Genomic DNA, 18676 nt, shown 5'->3' on the forward strand with positions numbered 1-18676 from the left:
CACCCTCCCACGGCTCACACAGGCATTCTGCTCTAGGTCTGCAGCTTGCAGGGCACCATTATCTCATTTGGAGGAGAACTGAATAGAATGACTTCCAATTAATGTAGTTATCGCAACTTATCTTTGGCCTCTGGATCTTGATGTGGCAGCCGTCGAATGCTCCAATGACGTCGTCTATGGCAGACTCTGTGGAAAAGCCAGATGTTGACCTCTTCTCGCAGTCTGTAGGCCAGGTGATGTAAACCGGTGCAAGTTTGCATACCAATGTCAGGACCTCCATGATGGCACTGTGGGCTGCTCCTTGGGAAACATCAAATTTGTCTGACATCTCCAGGAAACAGTTCTGATTGGCAAGGTACCATACAAACATCAGAACTTTCTTGATCAGAGGAACTTTAGGGCAACCTCCAGGCTAATGTGCTTTATCCCTGCTGCTTCAGTTGGATGGTAAGATTGTCAAACTGGGTGTGGGTAACTCAGAGATGTCTCCTGAAAGTGTGGTTATCCATTTGCAGCATGATAGAATGATAGATCCCAGTTGGAAGGCTATTGCATTCCTAAGGGAAATTAAATGCAGTTTCAGTGATGACATGAATTTTGAGACATTGTTTTTTAGCTAAAATGTATGAATTTGAATTGTTTTGTTATTACAAGTACACGTAACATGTCAGAGAATGACAGTAATCATGACGAAATATGAATGATACAGATGTAGCCTAATCCTATGAATGTCACTGCAGTAGGCTGTAAGCAGTAGGCTGTAAGCAGTAGGCTGTAAGCAGTAGGCTGTAAGCAGTAGACCTGCGAGTGGCTGCAATAGAGGCAGCCCCAAGGGCCAGCCGAGGGCGCTATTATTCCGTTTATATGTTTTTCTTCCAACAAAGTAGCTTGGTTTCCATCCAATTGGCGACAGATTTCCATGCGAATATTCGAAAATCAGCATAAATAAAATATACACATTTTCCCACCAGAGATGTTTCATCAAATTGACTTGTTGACTTGTGCACATAAAAATAGATTTTGGGGTTATATTCCCATGTACTAAATAAAAAATGCAAATGAAATGGGTTTCCATTGCATTTTCACCTCTACTGATGGTTTTGACACAAAAGCAATTGCGTTATTTAGTGAATGTGCCCACTCTTGTATCGGCACCTGCGCTCTGGCCAATAACTGGCAGATACAGTGCGGGTATAGCCTACATGATGAGATTATTTTAATTTGTCAAACGGCAGGCAATCATCGATCATCATGTCACCAGAATAAGACCCTCGATATTTATTGGAAAGGAGCACCAAGCTCATCACATGGCACTTTCACCACCCTGTGAAGTTCATTATTTATTTCCTCTGTAGCCTAATAAACTGCATGTTTTCCCGAGTCGTAGTGGGATGACCACACATGTCATCGCGTGACGGAAACCACATTTACTTTGATATGATGGTTATATCATAATACATTTTATCGAAACAAAAAATCCCACCTTTTCTAACGTATTGTAGCGACCCGCACAGACAGCTGTGTGTTATGTGTTAGGCTAGGAGGTGGTTGTGTTGTACTGACCAGTACCCGGTGTTCGCGGGGTCCGACATGTCAATCAACCTGCTATCTGCCAATCACGGGAATGCCTGGAATGTTCTGATGCCGGGCATCCTGGTGGTTGGCGGAGTGGCGTGGAGGGGGGTTGGGCAGGGGGGTGGAGCATTGGAAGTTAAGACCAGGTTCAGCCTTTGTTCTCTCTCTCTTACGTCTGGGTTTCACAAGAGAAGGTCACGATTGGCTTGTGGGTTATCTGTCATCTATTTGGCGTGTGCTACGGCCCAAACAGTAGCCTGTGTAAAGTTGGTTTAATAAACCGTCAATTCGCAAACTCAAGCCTCTGTCTGGACAATTGTTCATTTATGATCTAGTCAGGTCATTACAGTATTTTGTTTTGTTGACATTTGGAAACTTTACCGACAAATTTGCAGTTTCCATCAGGCCTGTCGCGACATACTTTTGTTGTTGTTGTACTTTACGAGCATAAAACTGTTGGGTAAAAAACGGGTTACTGTGAGAGGCTGTAGTTTAAAATTAGATATAGTCTACACACTAGAGGTTGACACGGGGGTTAACATTAATTCATGCCGCGTCTTGTCCTGTCAAATGTTCCCCCGTACGGTCCTGATCATGCAACAGTTATATAAACCCGGAACGTTCCTGCCCCATCCCTATACAATTTACTCTCGGCCCGTACTCATTTTTACGCGCAGAAATCAGAAATAATTTCCTTCATTAGCTGCTAGTCTGTCTGTCCCCGCTCTGCGGCAGCATCGCATTAGAAACCACGCCTGATTGTAGCTAGCTAGCTAGATAAACTCAGCAAAAAAAGAAACGTCTTCTCACTGCCATCTGCATTTATTTTCAGCAAACTTAACATGTGCAAATATTTGTATGAACACAACAAGATTCAACAACTGAGACATAAACTGAACAAGTTCCACAGAATTGTGACTAACAGAAATGTAATAATGTGTCCCTTAACAAAGGGAGGGGGTGTCAAAATCAAATGTAACAGTCGGTATCTGGTGTGGCCACCAGCTGCATTAAGTACTGCAGTGCATCGCCTCCTCATGGACTGCACCAGATTTGCCAGTTATTGCTGTGAGATGTTACCCCACTCTTCCACCAAGGCACCTGCAAGTTCCCAGACATTTCTGGGGGGGAATGGCCCTAGCCCTCACCCTCCGATCCAACAGGTCCCAGACGTTCAATGGGTTTGAGATCCGGACTCTGCTGGCCATGGCAGAACACTGACATTCCTGTCTTGCAGGAAATCACGCACAGAACGAGCAGTATGGCTGGTGGCATTGTCATGCTGGAGGGTCATGTCAGGATGAGCCTGCAGGAAGAGTACCACAGCGTTGAGATTGCCTGCAATGACAAGAAGCTCAGTCCGATGATGCTGTGACACACCGCCCCAGACCATGACGGACCCTTCACCTCGATCCCGCTCCAGAGTACAGGCCTCGGTGTAACGCTCATTCCTTCGACGATAAACGCAAATCCGACCATCACCCCTGGTGAGACAAAACCGCGACTCGTCAGTGGAGAGCACTTTTTGCCAGTCCTGTCTGGTCCAGCGACGGTGGGTTTGTGCCCATAGGCGACGTTGTTGCCGGTGATGTCTGGAGAGGACCTGCCTTACAACAGGCCTACAAGCCCTCAGTCCAGCCTCTCAGCCTATTGCGGACAGTCTGATCACTGATGGAGGGATTGTGCGTTCCTGGTGTAACTCGAGCAATTGTTATTGCCATCCTGTACCTGTCCCGCAGGTGTGATGTTCGGATGTACCGATCCTGTGGAGGTGTTGTTACACGTGGTCTGCCACTGTGAGGATGATCAGCTGTCCATCCTGTCTCCCTGTAGCGCTGTCTTAGGCGTCTCACAGTACGGACATCTCAATTTATTGACCTGGCCACATCTGCAGTTCTCATGCCTCCTTGCAGCATGCCTAAGGCACGTTCACGCAGATAAGCAGGGACCCTGGGCATCTTTCTTTTGGTGTTTTCAGAGTAAGTAGAAAGGCCTCGCATGTTCATTAATTGTTTATGGTTCATTGAACAAGCATGGAAAACAGTGTTTAAACCCTTTACAATGAAGATCTGTTTGGATTTTGATGAATCATCTTTGAAAGACAGTGTCCTGAAAAAGGGACGTTTATTTTTTTGCTGAGTTTATGTTCGAGTCCGGTCGGTTACAACTGTAGCTAACCTTAACCTATTTATCCTAACCTGCCACGTAAATTCTCCTAACCTGCTACGAAAAGTCGGCAGATGTGCCCTGAGAACAGTCATGGTTTCCACTAATGCGATTCAGCCGCTCTGCGTGTGAGTAGCCATAACAACTGCTCCGTTTGGCTGCTGTGCTGCTCAGAACTCACGAGACATTTGCTACACAGCTAATAACAACATTACGAGATGTAATCAATGAAGGCAGCGGTTGTATTTACCAGAGCCGGATGAATGCAAGAATAATTGGCGCGTTGAAAACAACTGGGAACTCGAAAAAATTTGAGCGCCGACTGGGAAAAATCGATTTGAACGGTCATCCAACTCGGAATTCCAACTCAGGGCTCTTTCGAGAGGTCCTTTTTTCTTCTTCTGTGACTAGTTTTTTTTWTTTTTATGTATTATTCATAATACAAAAATCAACTTACATTGCTTGATTGCTTGTCAAACATGTCTAACAAAACAAAACTGGTATTAACAAGAAAATACTCAAACATACTTTAATGGCATGGAACATATGTTTCCTGCACTATTTTTCCCCACATAAAACTCTTTTGTGGAATAATTCAGACATAACTATAAGGAATAAGTCATTGTTCTACCCCAGCTGGCATGAGAGGAATATTGACTTTGTTCTTGATATTTTCGACAACAAGGGTAATATTCTCACATATGAACAATTTATAACATTGAAAGAGTTTCCAATACCTTTCAGAGAGTTTATTTATGTGATCAAAGCCGTTCCCAGTGGTCTAACTACACTAATGAAAACTCATCTTGGCTTTGGTAATGATCACAAAGTTTATCCAGAACTCAGATTGGAAGGCGTGGGCTTACTTGAGAGATCTTGTTAGGGGCCTCCCGGGTGGCGCAGTTTATTAAACAAATTATTTGGAATGAAATACCATATTGAATCAGTATTGATCAAACATTTTTTCAACCAGTTTATCTTGAAAGTGTTATTTATGTCAACAAAATCCAGCACTTCTAGACCGCCAGATTTTTTTAGTTAGTGAGATTTATTTTTCCAGATGAAGTCAAGAAAGGTCTTATTGATCTCTTTACAAGTAGCAGGATTTACACATAACGATAATGAGGGGTACACAAAACGAGAGAGTCCCTCTGCCTTGGACAGAAGTACTCTCCAAAGTATAGAAAGATCTCTTTGTAGCCAATTATTACATATATTTTTAGTTCTCTTAATTTTAGGAGAGAAATTCAAATGTTGTCTGACTTAGTGTTTTTTTGACAGATATATTCCTAAATATTTAACACAGTTCTTTACAGGAATATTTTCTATTTCTTTATCATCAGAGTCAAATAAACATAAGATTTCACATTTAGAAACATTCAGTACTAATCCTGATGCAATAGAAAATGCAGTTATAGCATTAAGGGCATGGGTGACCTGGTCTTTGTCTCTTAAGAAAAGAGTAGTATCATCAGCCAGTTGGGAAATTTGGATTTCTTTGTTAAAAATGGTTAAGCCATTCAAATTTGCATTATTCAGAATATCTAGAGATAGAAGTTCCACAACCAAAATGAATAGAAATGGCGAAATTGGGCATCCCTGTCGTACACTTCTGTTGATACCGAATCTTTTGGAAGTATTACGTTTTAGTAGCACAGGGTTATTTATATCTTTGTAAAACATGCGAATTACTTTCATAAAATTTTCACCAAATCCAAAAAGTTTAAGAGACCTAAAGATAAATTCATGTTTAATTGTGTCAAAGGCTTTACAGAAGTCCAAAAATAGGACAACCGCATCTGAGTCAATAGCATCTGAATAATCTATATTAAGGTCCAAGACTAAACGAATGTTAGAGTTTATGTGACGGCCCTTCATAAATTCTGTTTGAGTCTCATTTATAATGGTATTTATTCCTTTTCCGACTGGGAAAAATCGATTTGAACGGTCATTCAACTCGGAATTCCAACTCGGGGCTCTTTCTAGAGCTCTGACTTTCCGAGCTGAAGATCACTGACGTCATGATGTAATGTAACCTCGTAATTTCAGAGTTCCCAGTTGTTTTGAACGCGGCAATAGACATGTGTCATTGTGGATTCCACCGCGTGCATCTCACCCTGCTAAATTGAGGCGCCAATTACCACAAGTGGTTTTGGCTGTGCAGTGGCTGATTTGACAACAATACAAGTGGTGAGTTTATGAACATTAGCTACTGTTCAGTTAGCTAGTTATACAACCAACTATCAAACTCTTGTGTTGGACCCGATAAACATTTTTCTGATGAGGGGGAAGCGACGCGCTAACGTTGTTAGCTAGCTGTCGGTATCTTTGTCAACGGTTAACGTTAGCATGTTTTTAAAACTTTAACTTACGTAAAACAATACCTATCTAAGATCATTATTGAAGCATGGCTCCTTCACATAACAGTGAATGAGACGAAATATGCCAACTTGAGTTAGTTAGCTAACACATGTTTTTGTGTGAGATGTGTCGTGATGAATCGCATTTCCTAGCGAACTACAGTAAATTGGCTAGTTAACGTTAGTAGAAAAATCAACATAATGGTAATTTTGTGAGGTTAGCCAACTGCATGTTTAACAGTATACAGTAAGTATGCATTTGTGTTTCTAGAACCGTATCATATCGATAATCTAGTCACGTTTAGATGGTGTTCTGACAGAGCCAGTCTACCTCAAAAAATAACACACGGTCCTTAGGCTAACTGTAACGTTCGGCTCCTTAAGAGTACATCTTGGGTTAGGACAGGGTCTGAAGTGCATCTATAACTGGAGAAGCTTCAAAGGGTGGTGCGGCATGTTCCAGGTCATCAGACTGGGCCTAGAGTATGTGAGCGGAGCGAGGAATTGCGGGTGCCCAATTTGACTGAAGCGTGGAGCAAGTTGCCCAAAGGCTTTTTTCATAATATTTTCATAAAGAAACGGGCAAAATCAATTTGATTTATAAAGAGCAAGCGAGGGAGTGCGGTGATGTAGTGTCCACAACTAAAGAGTCATTGTGGAATCTGAGAAGACACGCCTCCCGAAACATGATGGTGTACTACATGCTAACAGAAAGGAACGAGGTGGGTAGCTAGCTAAGTATCATTGTTGCAAATTATTTAGAAACAAAAAATCAGATCGCTTAAAAGTTCAGTTAATTTTCGTTCTATTGTCTATGCAATAGACTATCATTGATTTTGGTCCAATAGGCCTGACATTACCTCTTCCAAGGAGCTTATTGTTTTGATGGGGTTATTTTGCCTAAAACCTTTGAGGAACTATAGATTTAATATATAATTTGAAATGGATGTTAAAAAAAAACACTTTCGTACATTTCCTGCGCAGCAGGCCAGGTTCTTCTATACCTGCGCTCCCTCAACATTATCAGGACAGAGAAACCAGACACATACTCACATAGAGCACTCCAAACAAAAGACAATGAAAAAATATACCAATCTCGTACATGATTGTTATGAAATAAAGCAAAACTTCTTTCTCACTTCTTTCATAACACATGGAATCATGTAGTAACCAAAAAAAGTGTATTTGTTACATTACAGCTTTATTCTAAAATTGATTAAATCGTTTCCCCCCTCAGAAATCTACACACTACCCCATAATGACAAAGCAAAAACTGTTTTTTAGAACTGTGTGCATATTATTATTTTTTTTACAAAAACTGAAATATCACATTTACATAAGTATTCAGAACCTTTACTCAGTACTTTCTTGAAGCACCTTTGGCAGCGATTACAGCCTCGAGTCTTCTTGGGTATTACGCTACAAGCTTGGCGCACCTGTATTTGGGGAGTTTCTCCCATTCCCTACTCTCAGGTTGGATGGGGAGTGTCGCTGCACAGCTATTTTCAGGTCTCTCCAGAGATGTTCGATTGGGTTCAAGTCCGGGCTCTGGCTGGGCCACTCAAGGACAATCAGAGACTTGTCCCAAAGCCACTCCTGCTTGTCATGGCTGTGTGCTTTGGGTCGTTGTTCTGTTGGAAAGTGAACCTTCGCCCCAGTCTGAGGTCCTGAGTGCTCTGGAGCAGGTTTTCATCAAGGATCTCTCTGTACTTTGCTCTGTGCATCTTTGCCTCGATCCTGACTAGTCTCCCAGTCCCTGCCGCTGAAAAACATCCCCACAGCATGATGCTACCACCACCATGCTTCACCGTAGGGATGGTGCCAGGTTTCCTCCAGATGTGACGCTTGGCAATGCTGCAGACATTTTTTGGTACCCTTCCCCAGATCTGTGCCTTGACACAATCCTGTCTCGGAGCTCTACGGGCAATTCCTTCAACCTCACAGGTGGACTCCAATCAAGTTGTAGAAACATCTCAAGGATGATCAATGGAAACCAGATATACCTGAGCTCAATTTCGAGTCTCATAGCAAAGGGTATGTAAATAAGGTATTTTTGTTTTTATTTTTAATACAATTGCAAAATTTCTAGAAACCTGTTTTCGCTTTGTCATTATGGTGTATTGTGTGTAGATTGGTGACCAATTATTATTTTTTAAATATACATTTAGAATAAGGCTGTAACGTAACAATGTGGAAAAAGTAAAGTAGTTGGGAATACTTCCCGAAGGCACTGTATATGTATGTTACTCCTCGACTAAAACAATRTCGGTCAACCAATAGCCTAACGACCAAATAATCGATCCGTCGACTAATTGGGGTCAGGCCTAATTCTTTGGCAACAGCTATGGTGGATATTCCTGCAGTCAGCATGCCAATTGCACACTCCCTCAACTTGAAACATCTGACAATGTGTTGCCTGACACAACTGCACATTTTAGAGTGGCCTTTTATTGTCCCCAGGACAAGGTGCACCTGTGTAATGATCATGCTGTTTAATCAGCTTCTTGATATGCCTCACCTGTCAGGTTGATGGATTATCTTGACAAACACTAACAGGGATGTAAATACATTTGTGCTTAGAATTTGAGAGAAAAAAGCTTTTTGTGCAGATGGAACATTTCTGGGGTCTTTAATTTCAACTCATGAAACATGGGACTAACACTTTACATGTTGCATTTTATGCTTTTGTTGTTTTTACCAAGTGTACAGGACGTGACTCTTATTCTGAAGGATTCCAAAAATCTGTGATCCAGAAGTGCTTAGTTATTCTTTCCTGCTTCACAACTGTAGCTCAGAGAGGGTCTGAATTGGAATTGAGGCAAAATAGTTGTAGAAATATATTTTTTTCTACCCTTAGGAAACGTTCTAGAAGAGTTCCTGATCCTGGTATCTGTTTAGCCCCAGCTGGTTGACCACTGTATCAGGGGCAATGGAGAGGCCTAACCAGCCTCTGAAGACAATATTTCATAGGCTAAGTAGTGCAAAACCAAGAGGAGATAATAAGAGTTTTGGGCACTTGAGACCGCTCTCTCTTTATTCTAGAATGATAACTTGTGAAAACGGTAGGGTTAGTCCTAGCGGCACTAACCAGTCATGGAATTCATCCAATCCATTCTGCAACTTGAAAATAGAGATTGTGAACAGCAATGCCCCTACAAGACACAAGAGGCGATTGGATGACTCCTGCCTTGATGACACGTACGAGACTAAGTACAAAAAGCCCTGCAGTCCTAAGGCCATCTCCCCAGACCTGGCTTGTGTTGTAGTTTCATGTAACACCCTTCCAGATGTAGCCACTGTCTCCCCCACCACTGACCTCCAAAAAGTGCCATCTAGTGTTGAAAATACAGTCAAAGATAAAGGTACATCAGAAGCTGTGATATGTGTGCCAAACTCTGATCATATCCAGTGTGGCCAAGCAGGAGAGGCTGGAAGTAGACAAGGTGGTGCTGCAGCTCCAGGCGGCCCCGTATCAAACGAGTCTGAGGCCTGGTCTGAGACCCTGAGCCATGAGCCTGAGAAAGTCTCGATGGACCTTGGTCCTGTTTTTGACTTTGACGTTGACGACATCATGTGCCTGAGCCCCATTGACAGCGACAGGGAGAGCGATGAGGGCATTGAAGCCTTTGTCGATAGCTGTAAAAGTTTTTACGACGACCGCACCCGTAACCCCAGTGACGGCGACACCCAGCAAACTAAGCCTTTCTTAGCTCATAGTCCAACACAGGACCAGGTTTCAAGGGAGGGATATGACGTAGGAGAGAGGGAGGAGGGGAAAGGAGAGAAGATGGTGGGAGAAGGAGAAAGGGGTAAAGAGGGCAATGAGGAGAAAAACCATCAGGAGGAAGAGGAGGTTGGAAGCATTGAGGATTTTTTCTCCAGGTCCTACCTTGAGGCACTTAAAGCAGGAAAGGATGTGTCTCAGGCTGTGCCACCCCTGCAGCCCCGCATCTCGTCCAGCCCTTTGTTTAGGGGGAGGGAGGTGATGCAGAGGCTGCAGGTGGCTGTGTCAGATGAGGGGGAGCCTCCATGTCCTCCAGGGTTCCTTGATCCCAATGGGGACCAGGCTATGGTTTGCCAGCCGCACTACTCTTTCACTTCGGAGGATGTAGCTTATGGGTTATATGGGGCACCTCTGGTCCCAGTGGAGGGTGCAGATGAGGGCTTGGAGGGCACGGCAGAGGACGATTGGAGTATCGGTGCCCCGATACTGGAGTCCTCATTGTGTCACATTGCCCCAGTGGAGTTCAATGCGGGTTGTGAGGGAAATGTGGTGGAGGGGCGGGGGGGTGGGCTTGATTCAGTTCAGGAGTGCCAGGTCACACTCCTGGCCGAAGAGGTAACCGTGGAGACCAGGTACGAGAACGCCTTTCCTCTCCAAGTCCAGGTAAGCGGTCCGAACGATTACTTTTTTGTTTTCTTAATGTAGCTGTTTAGTTAAATCAATCATATTTCATCATTAACAAAAAAAAATCCTGTATTTTGTGTCCATATAGCCATATTTAGAAATGTATTTGTTTTGCCTGCTTCAACTGTTAGGATAGCTTAGATTTGGTTGTGACTGTATAGTGCTTGTGTGGATTTCTCTGGTCATATTGCTGTAAGACCTTTCTGCCGTGTCCAGGTGAGGTCAGTATTGGTGGTTCCCAGCGTGCAGCAGAGCAGCAGCAGCCAACCCTCAACGCCGCCTGAGCAGAAAGTGTCTGAGACCCGGTCTGTGCAGAAACCTTCTCCGGAGAAGAATGTTGTCAAGACAACAACAAGACCTGTCCAGAAACCTTCACCTGGACAGAACATTATCAAGAACACAATTGTCCATAAACCTTCGCTTGGGCAGAAAGTGACGAAGATAAAACCTGTCCAGGCAGCATTCAACTTCGTCTGACCAGAAAGTGGTCAATACAAGAACTGTCCAGAAATCTTCACCTGGACAGAACATTATCAAGAACACAATTGTCCATAAACCTTCGCTTGGGCAGAAAGTGACGAAGATAAAACCTTCCAGGCAGCTTCAACTTCGTCTGACCAGAAAGTGGTCAATACAAGACCTGTCCAGAAATCTTCACCTGGACAGAACATTATCAAGAACACAATTGTCCATAAACCTATCGCTTGGGCAGAAAGTGACGAAGATAAAACCTGTCCAGGCAGCTTCAACTTCGTCTGACCAGAAAGTGGTCAATACAAGACCTGTCCAGAAAACTGCACCAAGGTACATTTCAGAGTCCTTGATGTTTTCTAAATCTCCCCTAGAGGGAGCAATTTGATGATTTTCTTCCCTATCTGGCAGGGCCTAAAATGAACACCCGCCAAATGCGGGCAGATTTTGGCATTGGCAGTAAGATGTCAATTTCACCAGCCATGTTGGCGGGTGGTCAAGGCTCCACAGTGCTAGCATTTCACTTGCATTTATGAATTAAAATAGTATGATTTATAGCAAAATAAATGCATCAGCAGTATTTCTGCCGTTTTTTGTTTCATAGTTGGTAAATGAATTGCACAAAGTCAAAGAAATATTAATCCTATAGCCTATCCCACCTCGCGCAGCAACATTGCCAGGCTGGGGGCTGTGCTGACGTGAAAGATTCGTTTTTAGAAGTGCTACGCATAGGCATAACGAAAGTTGACAAGTGAAACTGTCCTTGTGTTTCATGGCTATTTACTTTGTTTTGTTCACAAGCTAGGTTGTTTTTCAATGTTTGAGTTTCAACTGCTAGGGAAGAGAAGAAGTTGGCTACTAGTCAGACTCAATCTCACAGGCACAAACATGACTCAACTGGCATTACCACAGTAACCTCCCGCCCTGAAAGGGGCAGGTGAACATTTTTGTCTCATCTGATATTTTGGTTTAAAGACTTGGTCACAAAAGATAAAATTAAACACTATACCTCATTACATCTTACTAGTAATACAATTATTGATTTAGAAACATGACAAAGGATGCTCATCCCTTTTTTTGTGTCGGTGTAATTCTATCAGACAAAAATATTTTGGTTGGTAAAAAAAAATCTGAGTGGTGGGTAAATTTTAAAATCTACATGCCATAGTGGCTGTTGGACCAGAAAGTGAGCTTCAGGCCCTGCTGACTGGTATTATTTCCAGAGAGACTGGTTTATTTTTCTTCTCTGAATGTAGACAGACGGTCTGGTTATTCTCCCACTCAACCACTTCACAAATGCATCTTTATTTAATCAATGCTTTTACATGACTTGAATGGTCAAAGCATCAATAAAGCATTACTTATTCAATTCTGTCAGATCTGAGGTCTTGTGAGAGTGGAAGGAAGCAGAATAGATTTCTTGAGTGTTTTAATTGGGTGGATGTCTTTTCCAGGCCAGTGGTCTATGACAGGGAGGAGGACTGGCAGCGTGAGAAGTGGCTCTATGTGGACTCAGTCACCAGACACATAAGGGAGAACATTGGTGCAGGAGAAGGTAAGAGGTATATCTCATTATTTGGGATGTTGGGAGTCTGGTGCTAACCGGGTGCTTCAATTGGTGAGTTTAATGAAATGTTCTTGTTTTCCCAACAAATAAGTTATTTAGACTAATTTCTTGTTCTCTTGAAGTCTATTTATCGCCCCAAAACCTTACCCCATTTCCACACCAAGTCCTTATCTTATTTTGTCGTGAATCCTCTGTGGTTGGCTGTAATGATGTGTAAGGCTTTGTGTGAAATCCCGTTCTAAGTCAGACTTAATTCATGCCAGTCCTAATAACCTTGAATCCTAAACTACCTATGAATTTTGTTGTGCAGTGCACTGCCGATTTTGCAGGTTTTCCTACTGTCTGTAATTTATCATAGGTACACTTCAACTGTGAGAGACGGAATCTAAAACAAAAATACCAAAAATCACATTGTATGATCTTTAAGTAATTAATTTGCATTTTATTGCATGACATAAGTATTTGATCACCTACCAACCACTAAGAATTCCGTCTCTCACAGACCTGTTAGTTTTTCTTTAAGAAGCCCTCCTGTTCTCCACTCGTTACCTGTATAAAAGACACCTGTCCACACACTCAATCAAACAGACTCCAACCTCTCCACAATGGCCAAGACCAGAGAGCTGTGTAAGGACATCAGGGGTAAAATTGTAGACCTGCACAAGGCTGGGATGGGCTACAGGACAATAGGCAAGCAGCTTGGTGAGAAGGCAACGACTGTTGGCACAATTATTAGAAAATGGAAGAAGTTCAAGATGACGGTCAATCAACCCTCGTCTGGGGCTCCATGCAAGATCTCACCTCGTGGGGCAATCAATGATCATGAGGAAGGTGAGGGATCAGCCAGAACTACACGGCAGGACCTGGTCAATGACCTGAAGAGAGCTGGGACCCAAGTCTCAAAGAAAACCATTAGTAACACACTACGCGCCGTCATAGATTAAAAATCTTGCAGCGCACGCAAGGTCCCCTGCTCAAGCCAGCGATGTCCAGGCCCGTCTGAAGTTTGCCCAATGAACCCTCTGGATGGATCCAGAGGAGGAATGGGAGAAGGTCATGTGGTCTGATGAGACAAAAATAGAGCTTTTTGGTCTAACTCCACTCGCCGTGTTTGGAGGAAGAAGAAGTATGAGTACAACCCCAAGAACACCATCCCAACCGTGAAGCATGGAGGTGGAAACATCATTCTTTGGGGATGCTTTTCTGCAAAGGGGACAGGACGACTGCACCGTATTGAGGGGAGGATGGATGGGGCCATGTATCGCGAGATCTAGGCCAACAACCTCCTTCCCTCAGTAAGAGCATTGAAGATGGGTCGTGGCTGGGTCTTCCAGCATGACAACGACCCAAAACACACAGCCAGGGCAACTAAGGAGTGGCTCCGTAAGAAGCATCTCAAGATCCTGGAGTGGCCTAGCCAGTCTCCAGACCTGAACCCAATAGATAATCTTTGGAAGGAGCTGAAAGTCCGTATTGACTTAAAAATCATACAATGTGATTTTCTGGATTCTTGTTTTAGATTCCGTCTCTCACAGTTGAAGTGTACCTATGATAAAAAATTACAGACCTCTACATGCTTTGTAAGTAGGAAAACCTGCAAAATCGGCAGTGTATCAAATACTTCTTCTCCCCACTCAACTTGTATTTGGGGAGTTTCTCCCYTTCGTCTCTGCAGATCCTCTCGAGCTCTGTCAGGTTGGATGGGGAGCGTCGCTGCACAGCTGTTTTCAGGTCTCCAGAGATGTTTGATCGGGTTCAAGTCTGGGCTCTGGCTGGGCCACTCAAGGAAATTCAGAGACTTATCAAATTTGATTTGTCACATGCGCCGAATGCACAATGCTTACTTACAAGCCCTTAACCAACAGTGCAGTTCAAGAAATAGTTATTTTATTTAGTTAAGAAAATATTAAAAGTAACAGAATTACATAACAATAATAAATCAATATATTTTCTATTTGAGATTCTTCAAATAGCCACCCTTTTCCTTGATGACTGCCAAGAGCGTGCAAAGCTTTCTCTCAACCAGCTTCACCTGGAATCCTTTTCCAACAGTCTTGAAGGAGTTCCCACATAGGCTGTGCAATTGTTGGCTGCTTTTCCTTCACTCTGCAGTCTGACTCATCCCAAACCATCTCAATTTGGTTGAGGTCGGGGGATTGTGGGATGCAGCACTCCATCACTCTCCTTCTTGGTAAAATAGCCTTTACACAGCCTGGAGATGTGTTGGGTCATTGTCCTGTTGAAAAACAAATGATAGTCCCACTAAGCCCAAACCAGATGGGATGGTGTATCGCTGCAGAATGCTGTGGTAACCATGCTGGTTAAGTGTGCCTTGAATTCTAAATAAATCACAGACAGTGTCACCAGCAAAGCACACGCACAGCATAACACCACCTCCTCCATGCTTTACGGTGGGAAATACACATGCGGAGATCATCCGTTCACCCACACCGCGTCTCACAAAGACACGGCAGTTGGAACCAAAAATGTCCAATTTGGACTCTAGACCAAAGGACAAGTTTCCACCGGTCTAATGTCCATTGCTCGTGTTTCTTTGCCCAAGCAAGTCTCTTCTTCTTATTGGTGTCCTTTAGTATTGGTTTCTTTGCAGCAATTCTACCATGAAGGCCTGACTCTAGGTCCAAGAGGCTTTTAAACAGCTTCTACCCCCAAGCCATAAGACTCCTGAACATCTAGTCAAATGGCTACCCAGTCTGTTTGCATTGCTCCTCCACACCACTGCCACTGCCTGTTGTCATCTATGTATAGTCACTTTAATTAACTCTACCTACATGTACATACTTCCTCAACTAACCAGTGCCCTGCACATTGACTCTGTACCGGCACCCCCCTTTATATATTGTAWTTTTTTTTACTGCTGCTCTTTAATTACTTGTTACTTTTATCTCTTATCTGTATTTTTTGAAACTGCACTGTCAATTAGGGGCTCGTAAGTAAGCGTTTCACTGTAAGGTCTACACATGTTGTATTTGGCGCATGTGACTAATAAAATTTGATTTGATTCAGTCTCCTCTGAACAGTTGATGTTGAGATGTCTGTTACTTGAACTCTGAAGCATTTATTTGATTGATTTTGCGTGGCTACTTTGAAGAATATAAAATATATTTAGATTAACATTTTTGTTTACTACATAATTCCATGTTTGATTTTTCATAATGTTGATGGCTTCACTTATTCTACAATGTAGAAAATAGTACAATTTTAAAGAAAAACCCTTGAATGAGTAGGTGTGTCCAAACTTTTGACTGGTACTGTAGGTGGTTCCAAATTAACTAAAGCCAGCCCTGTAACTGACACGCAATTCAGAAAGCACTTGCACGTCATTGACACGGATTTCCACAAAGTTCCCACTTCGGATGTCCCACTTCAAGCCCAAATATACCATACTTTGACTAAAATTGACCATACCATACTTTGACTAAAATTGACAATTGAGCAACATCATGGGTAAGCTCTGGGCATCATCTTTTTTTTTGCTGGTGTAGGCGCTTGTACTTTACCACACATGTAACAAATCTTAAGAGCTGCTTGGGCTAGGATAATCACCCTCACTAGGAAGTTGTCTTGGATTTCCATTTTTCATTGATAGTTTGACTTTTTTTGCAGAAATACAGTTATTAGGACTTGCTCACTGACTGGCTAGGTTTTTTTTACTTAATTGTCTATTTTGTGCCCTGATTACATCCTTTTTGTTATGGACACCAGCTTAATKTAATATTATTAATACAAATAATAATGGTCATTTAGCAGACACTTATCTGAAGCCACTTGTTCTAGATTTCTGAATAATGCTTGTAATGACCCTCAAATGGCATTATAATTCCCAGGTTTTTTGTGCCGTTGACGCTGTATATTCTTGCTGTCCTGTATCTTCTTCTTCATAGTACTTGTTCAGCTTGTAGTGTGTGTGTGCTACCTGTATGGGTTTGTCTCCAGGGGTGATGACTGAGCTGCTGAACCTGATGAACCATGTGGCTGAACAGGGACCAGGCACCAACGGCAGGCAGTGGCAGCACCCCTCGGATCTCACCCGCAGGTACAGGCATCTACATATTTGTTTATCTACTGCTGCCCTCTGTAGAGGACATTTCAGTCTTAATTGGAGAATTGATTGCATCTTTTCTAATGCAGTCACATACTCATTTCTGAGTAATGATTTCACTTTACCCCATACGCTTTTTTTAAACTAGAAAAAATGTGTGTTTTTTTTTTTCTTCAAATTTTTGTTCATCAGAAATTACCAAAGAAGATTTGGAAATGACAGAACAAATTACACTCTGGACGAATGGCAGAACCAGAACTACAGGAACCACCAGCGCTTTGCCAATCTCCCACAGATCTTTGAGAGAAGTCCGGTTCTGTAAATCCAAGCAACAAAGCATCTTACCAGAGGAACGTATAGGGCAGTACATTTTTAAATTTGGCAAATGACATCACTCAGGTCATTAGGTGTCTGTGAGATTTGAGCTCTTATATTGTAAGCCTAGAACCACGGTTAAAACTTGAATTAATCCTCTACTTCTGCTCTCATCTTTTAACAATGTCTTTCACTTATTGTTTTTTGTTTGTGAAATTTATTAATTTATCCTCGCTCAAGATTGTATGTTTATTGTTAAAGTGTCTTGAAGCCCAGAGATGTTTTTCTTTTCATTTTTTTCAATTTGATCGGTCTGAGACATTAATATTGTGGATTCTCGTGTGATTTATCTCTTTTTTTGTTATACTTGAATTTAAATTATGTTCCTTTCAGCTTACCATCCAGTATAATCATAACATTGATGACAGAAAAGGAACAAAAATAACGTAACAGCCAATCGTTTTGCCTGCCTATCTCCTGTCTGCACTTATTTTCTTTTTGTACTGTCACTCCTAGTTTGTGCTAGGCACCTTGTTTGCACAGGCTTCTTTTTTTAAATGTTTTAAAGAACTCCTTTTTGAATATTGTGCATATTTCCCTGCCTAAACTCTTATTTGTGCAGTTGAATTTCTTTCCCCATGTTGCATTCTTGCTGTTGAAGTATAAACAAATCATCCAACACTTTGTTAGTACTTGGTTCTGATTAGCCCCTTGGTTCAGTTGGAACACTTTGAAGGGACAATCAAATCATTACTGATCTACATCATTTCCAAGGTGTGGTGCCATATGTATTGTTCCAGATGCTCTTCACTTACTGCCTCTAATGGCCTGTCATTTGTTTATTAGCATATGCCTGAGTATTTGAGGTCATGTTATGGTTGCTTGAAGTTTTTGTTCCATCTTAGATTTCTTGTCTAACAAACTTAAGGGAGTTAGAGTTTGTCAGATGGATTAGGTCAACTCTTAAAGTTCTCTACTTTATCATCTATATTCTGTGCAGCGAAGTGATATAGATTGGCCTTGTATTGATGCTTGTTGGAGAGACATCTGTAAACATAATCTAGTGTGGGAATTTGGTGAGAAACCCGATTTGTAGGGATCTGTTGTGTGGCCTATTTTCTTTGACATTGTGAATCTCGGCACATTTCTTGCACAGGTTTCTGATTTCACATTAAAAGCAGTTGCCTGAAACCCCGAGTGAACTTTTACAAGGATGAATGTCTAGCTCTCAGAATACCATATGAGTGCACTCGATGACTGAGGAGATATTGCATATGGCTCACTGATGCTAATAGAATAGAGGCTTCATTTATAAGAAAAAATAAATGGAGCACTTTGGCAGTTTACAATAAAGACAACGGAATTGCAGTGCAGCCTACCTATGACCATTTCAATATGAACTACCCCATCTAAGCTTGCTTACTAATTTACTTTATCTTTTAGGTTCGTTTAGGTATAATACGCTATTCAACCTTTGATTTAAACTTATTGCTAACGACTTTAAATAGCATATGATTTAATTACCTACTATACAGTGGGGCAAAAAAGTATTTAGTCAGCCACCAATTGTGCAAGTTCTCCCACCTAAAAAGATGAGAGAGGCCTGTAATTTTCATCATAAGTGTACACTTCAACTATGACAGACAAAATGAGAGAAAATAAATCCAGAAAATCACATTGTAGGATTTTTAATGAATTTATTTGCAGATTATGGTGGAAAATAAGTATTTGGTCACCTACAAACAAGCCAG

At 42.1% G+C, this 18676-nt stretch overlaps 1 protein-coding gene across 1 annotated transcript; it reads left to right on the plus strand.

The window, feature by feature from the left end:
- The first annotated feature begins 5970 nt into the window (after window positions 1–5970).
- Window positions 5971–18243, plus strand: LOC111962957 (uncharacterized). Its single transcript, XM_070443280.1, has 7 exons — window positions 5971–6823; window positions 8959–10488; window positions 10726–10814; window positions 10966–11313; window positions 12435–12535; window positions 16505–16604; window positions 16803–18243. The coding sequence occupies exons 2-7, from the start codon at window positions 9031–9033 to the stop codon at window positions 16930–16932; spliced, it is 2226 nt and encodes a 741-aa protein (XP_070299381.1). The 5' UTR covers window positions 5971–6823; window positions 8959–9030; the 3' UTR covers window positions 16933–18243.
- Window positions 18244–18676: the final 433 nt, after the last annotated feature.

This window comes from Salvelinus sp. IW2-2015, linkage group LG4q.2 (assembly GCF_002910315.2).
Source record: "Salvelinus sp. IW2-2015 linkage group LG4q.2, ASM291031v2, whole genome shotgun sequence".
NCBI classification, from domain to species: Eukaryota; Metazoa; Chordata; class Actinopteri; order Salmoniformes; family Salmonidae; genus Salvelinus; species Salvelinus sp. IW2-2015.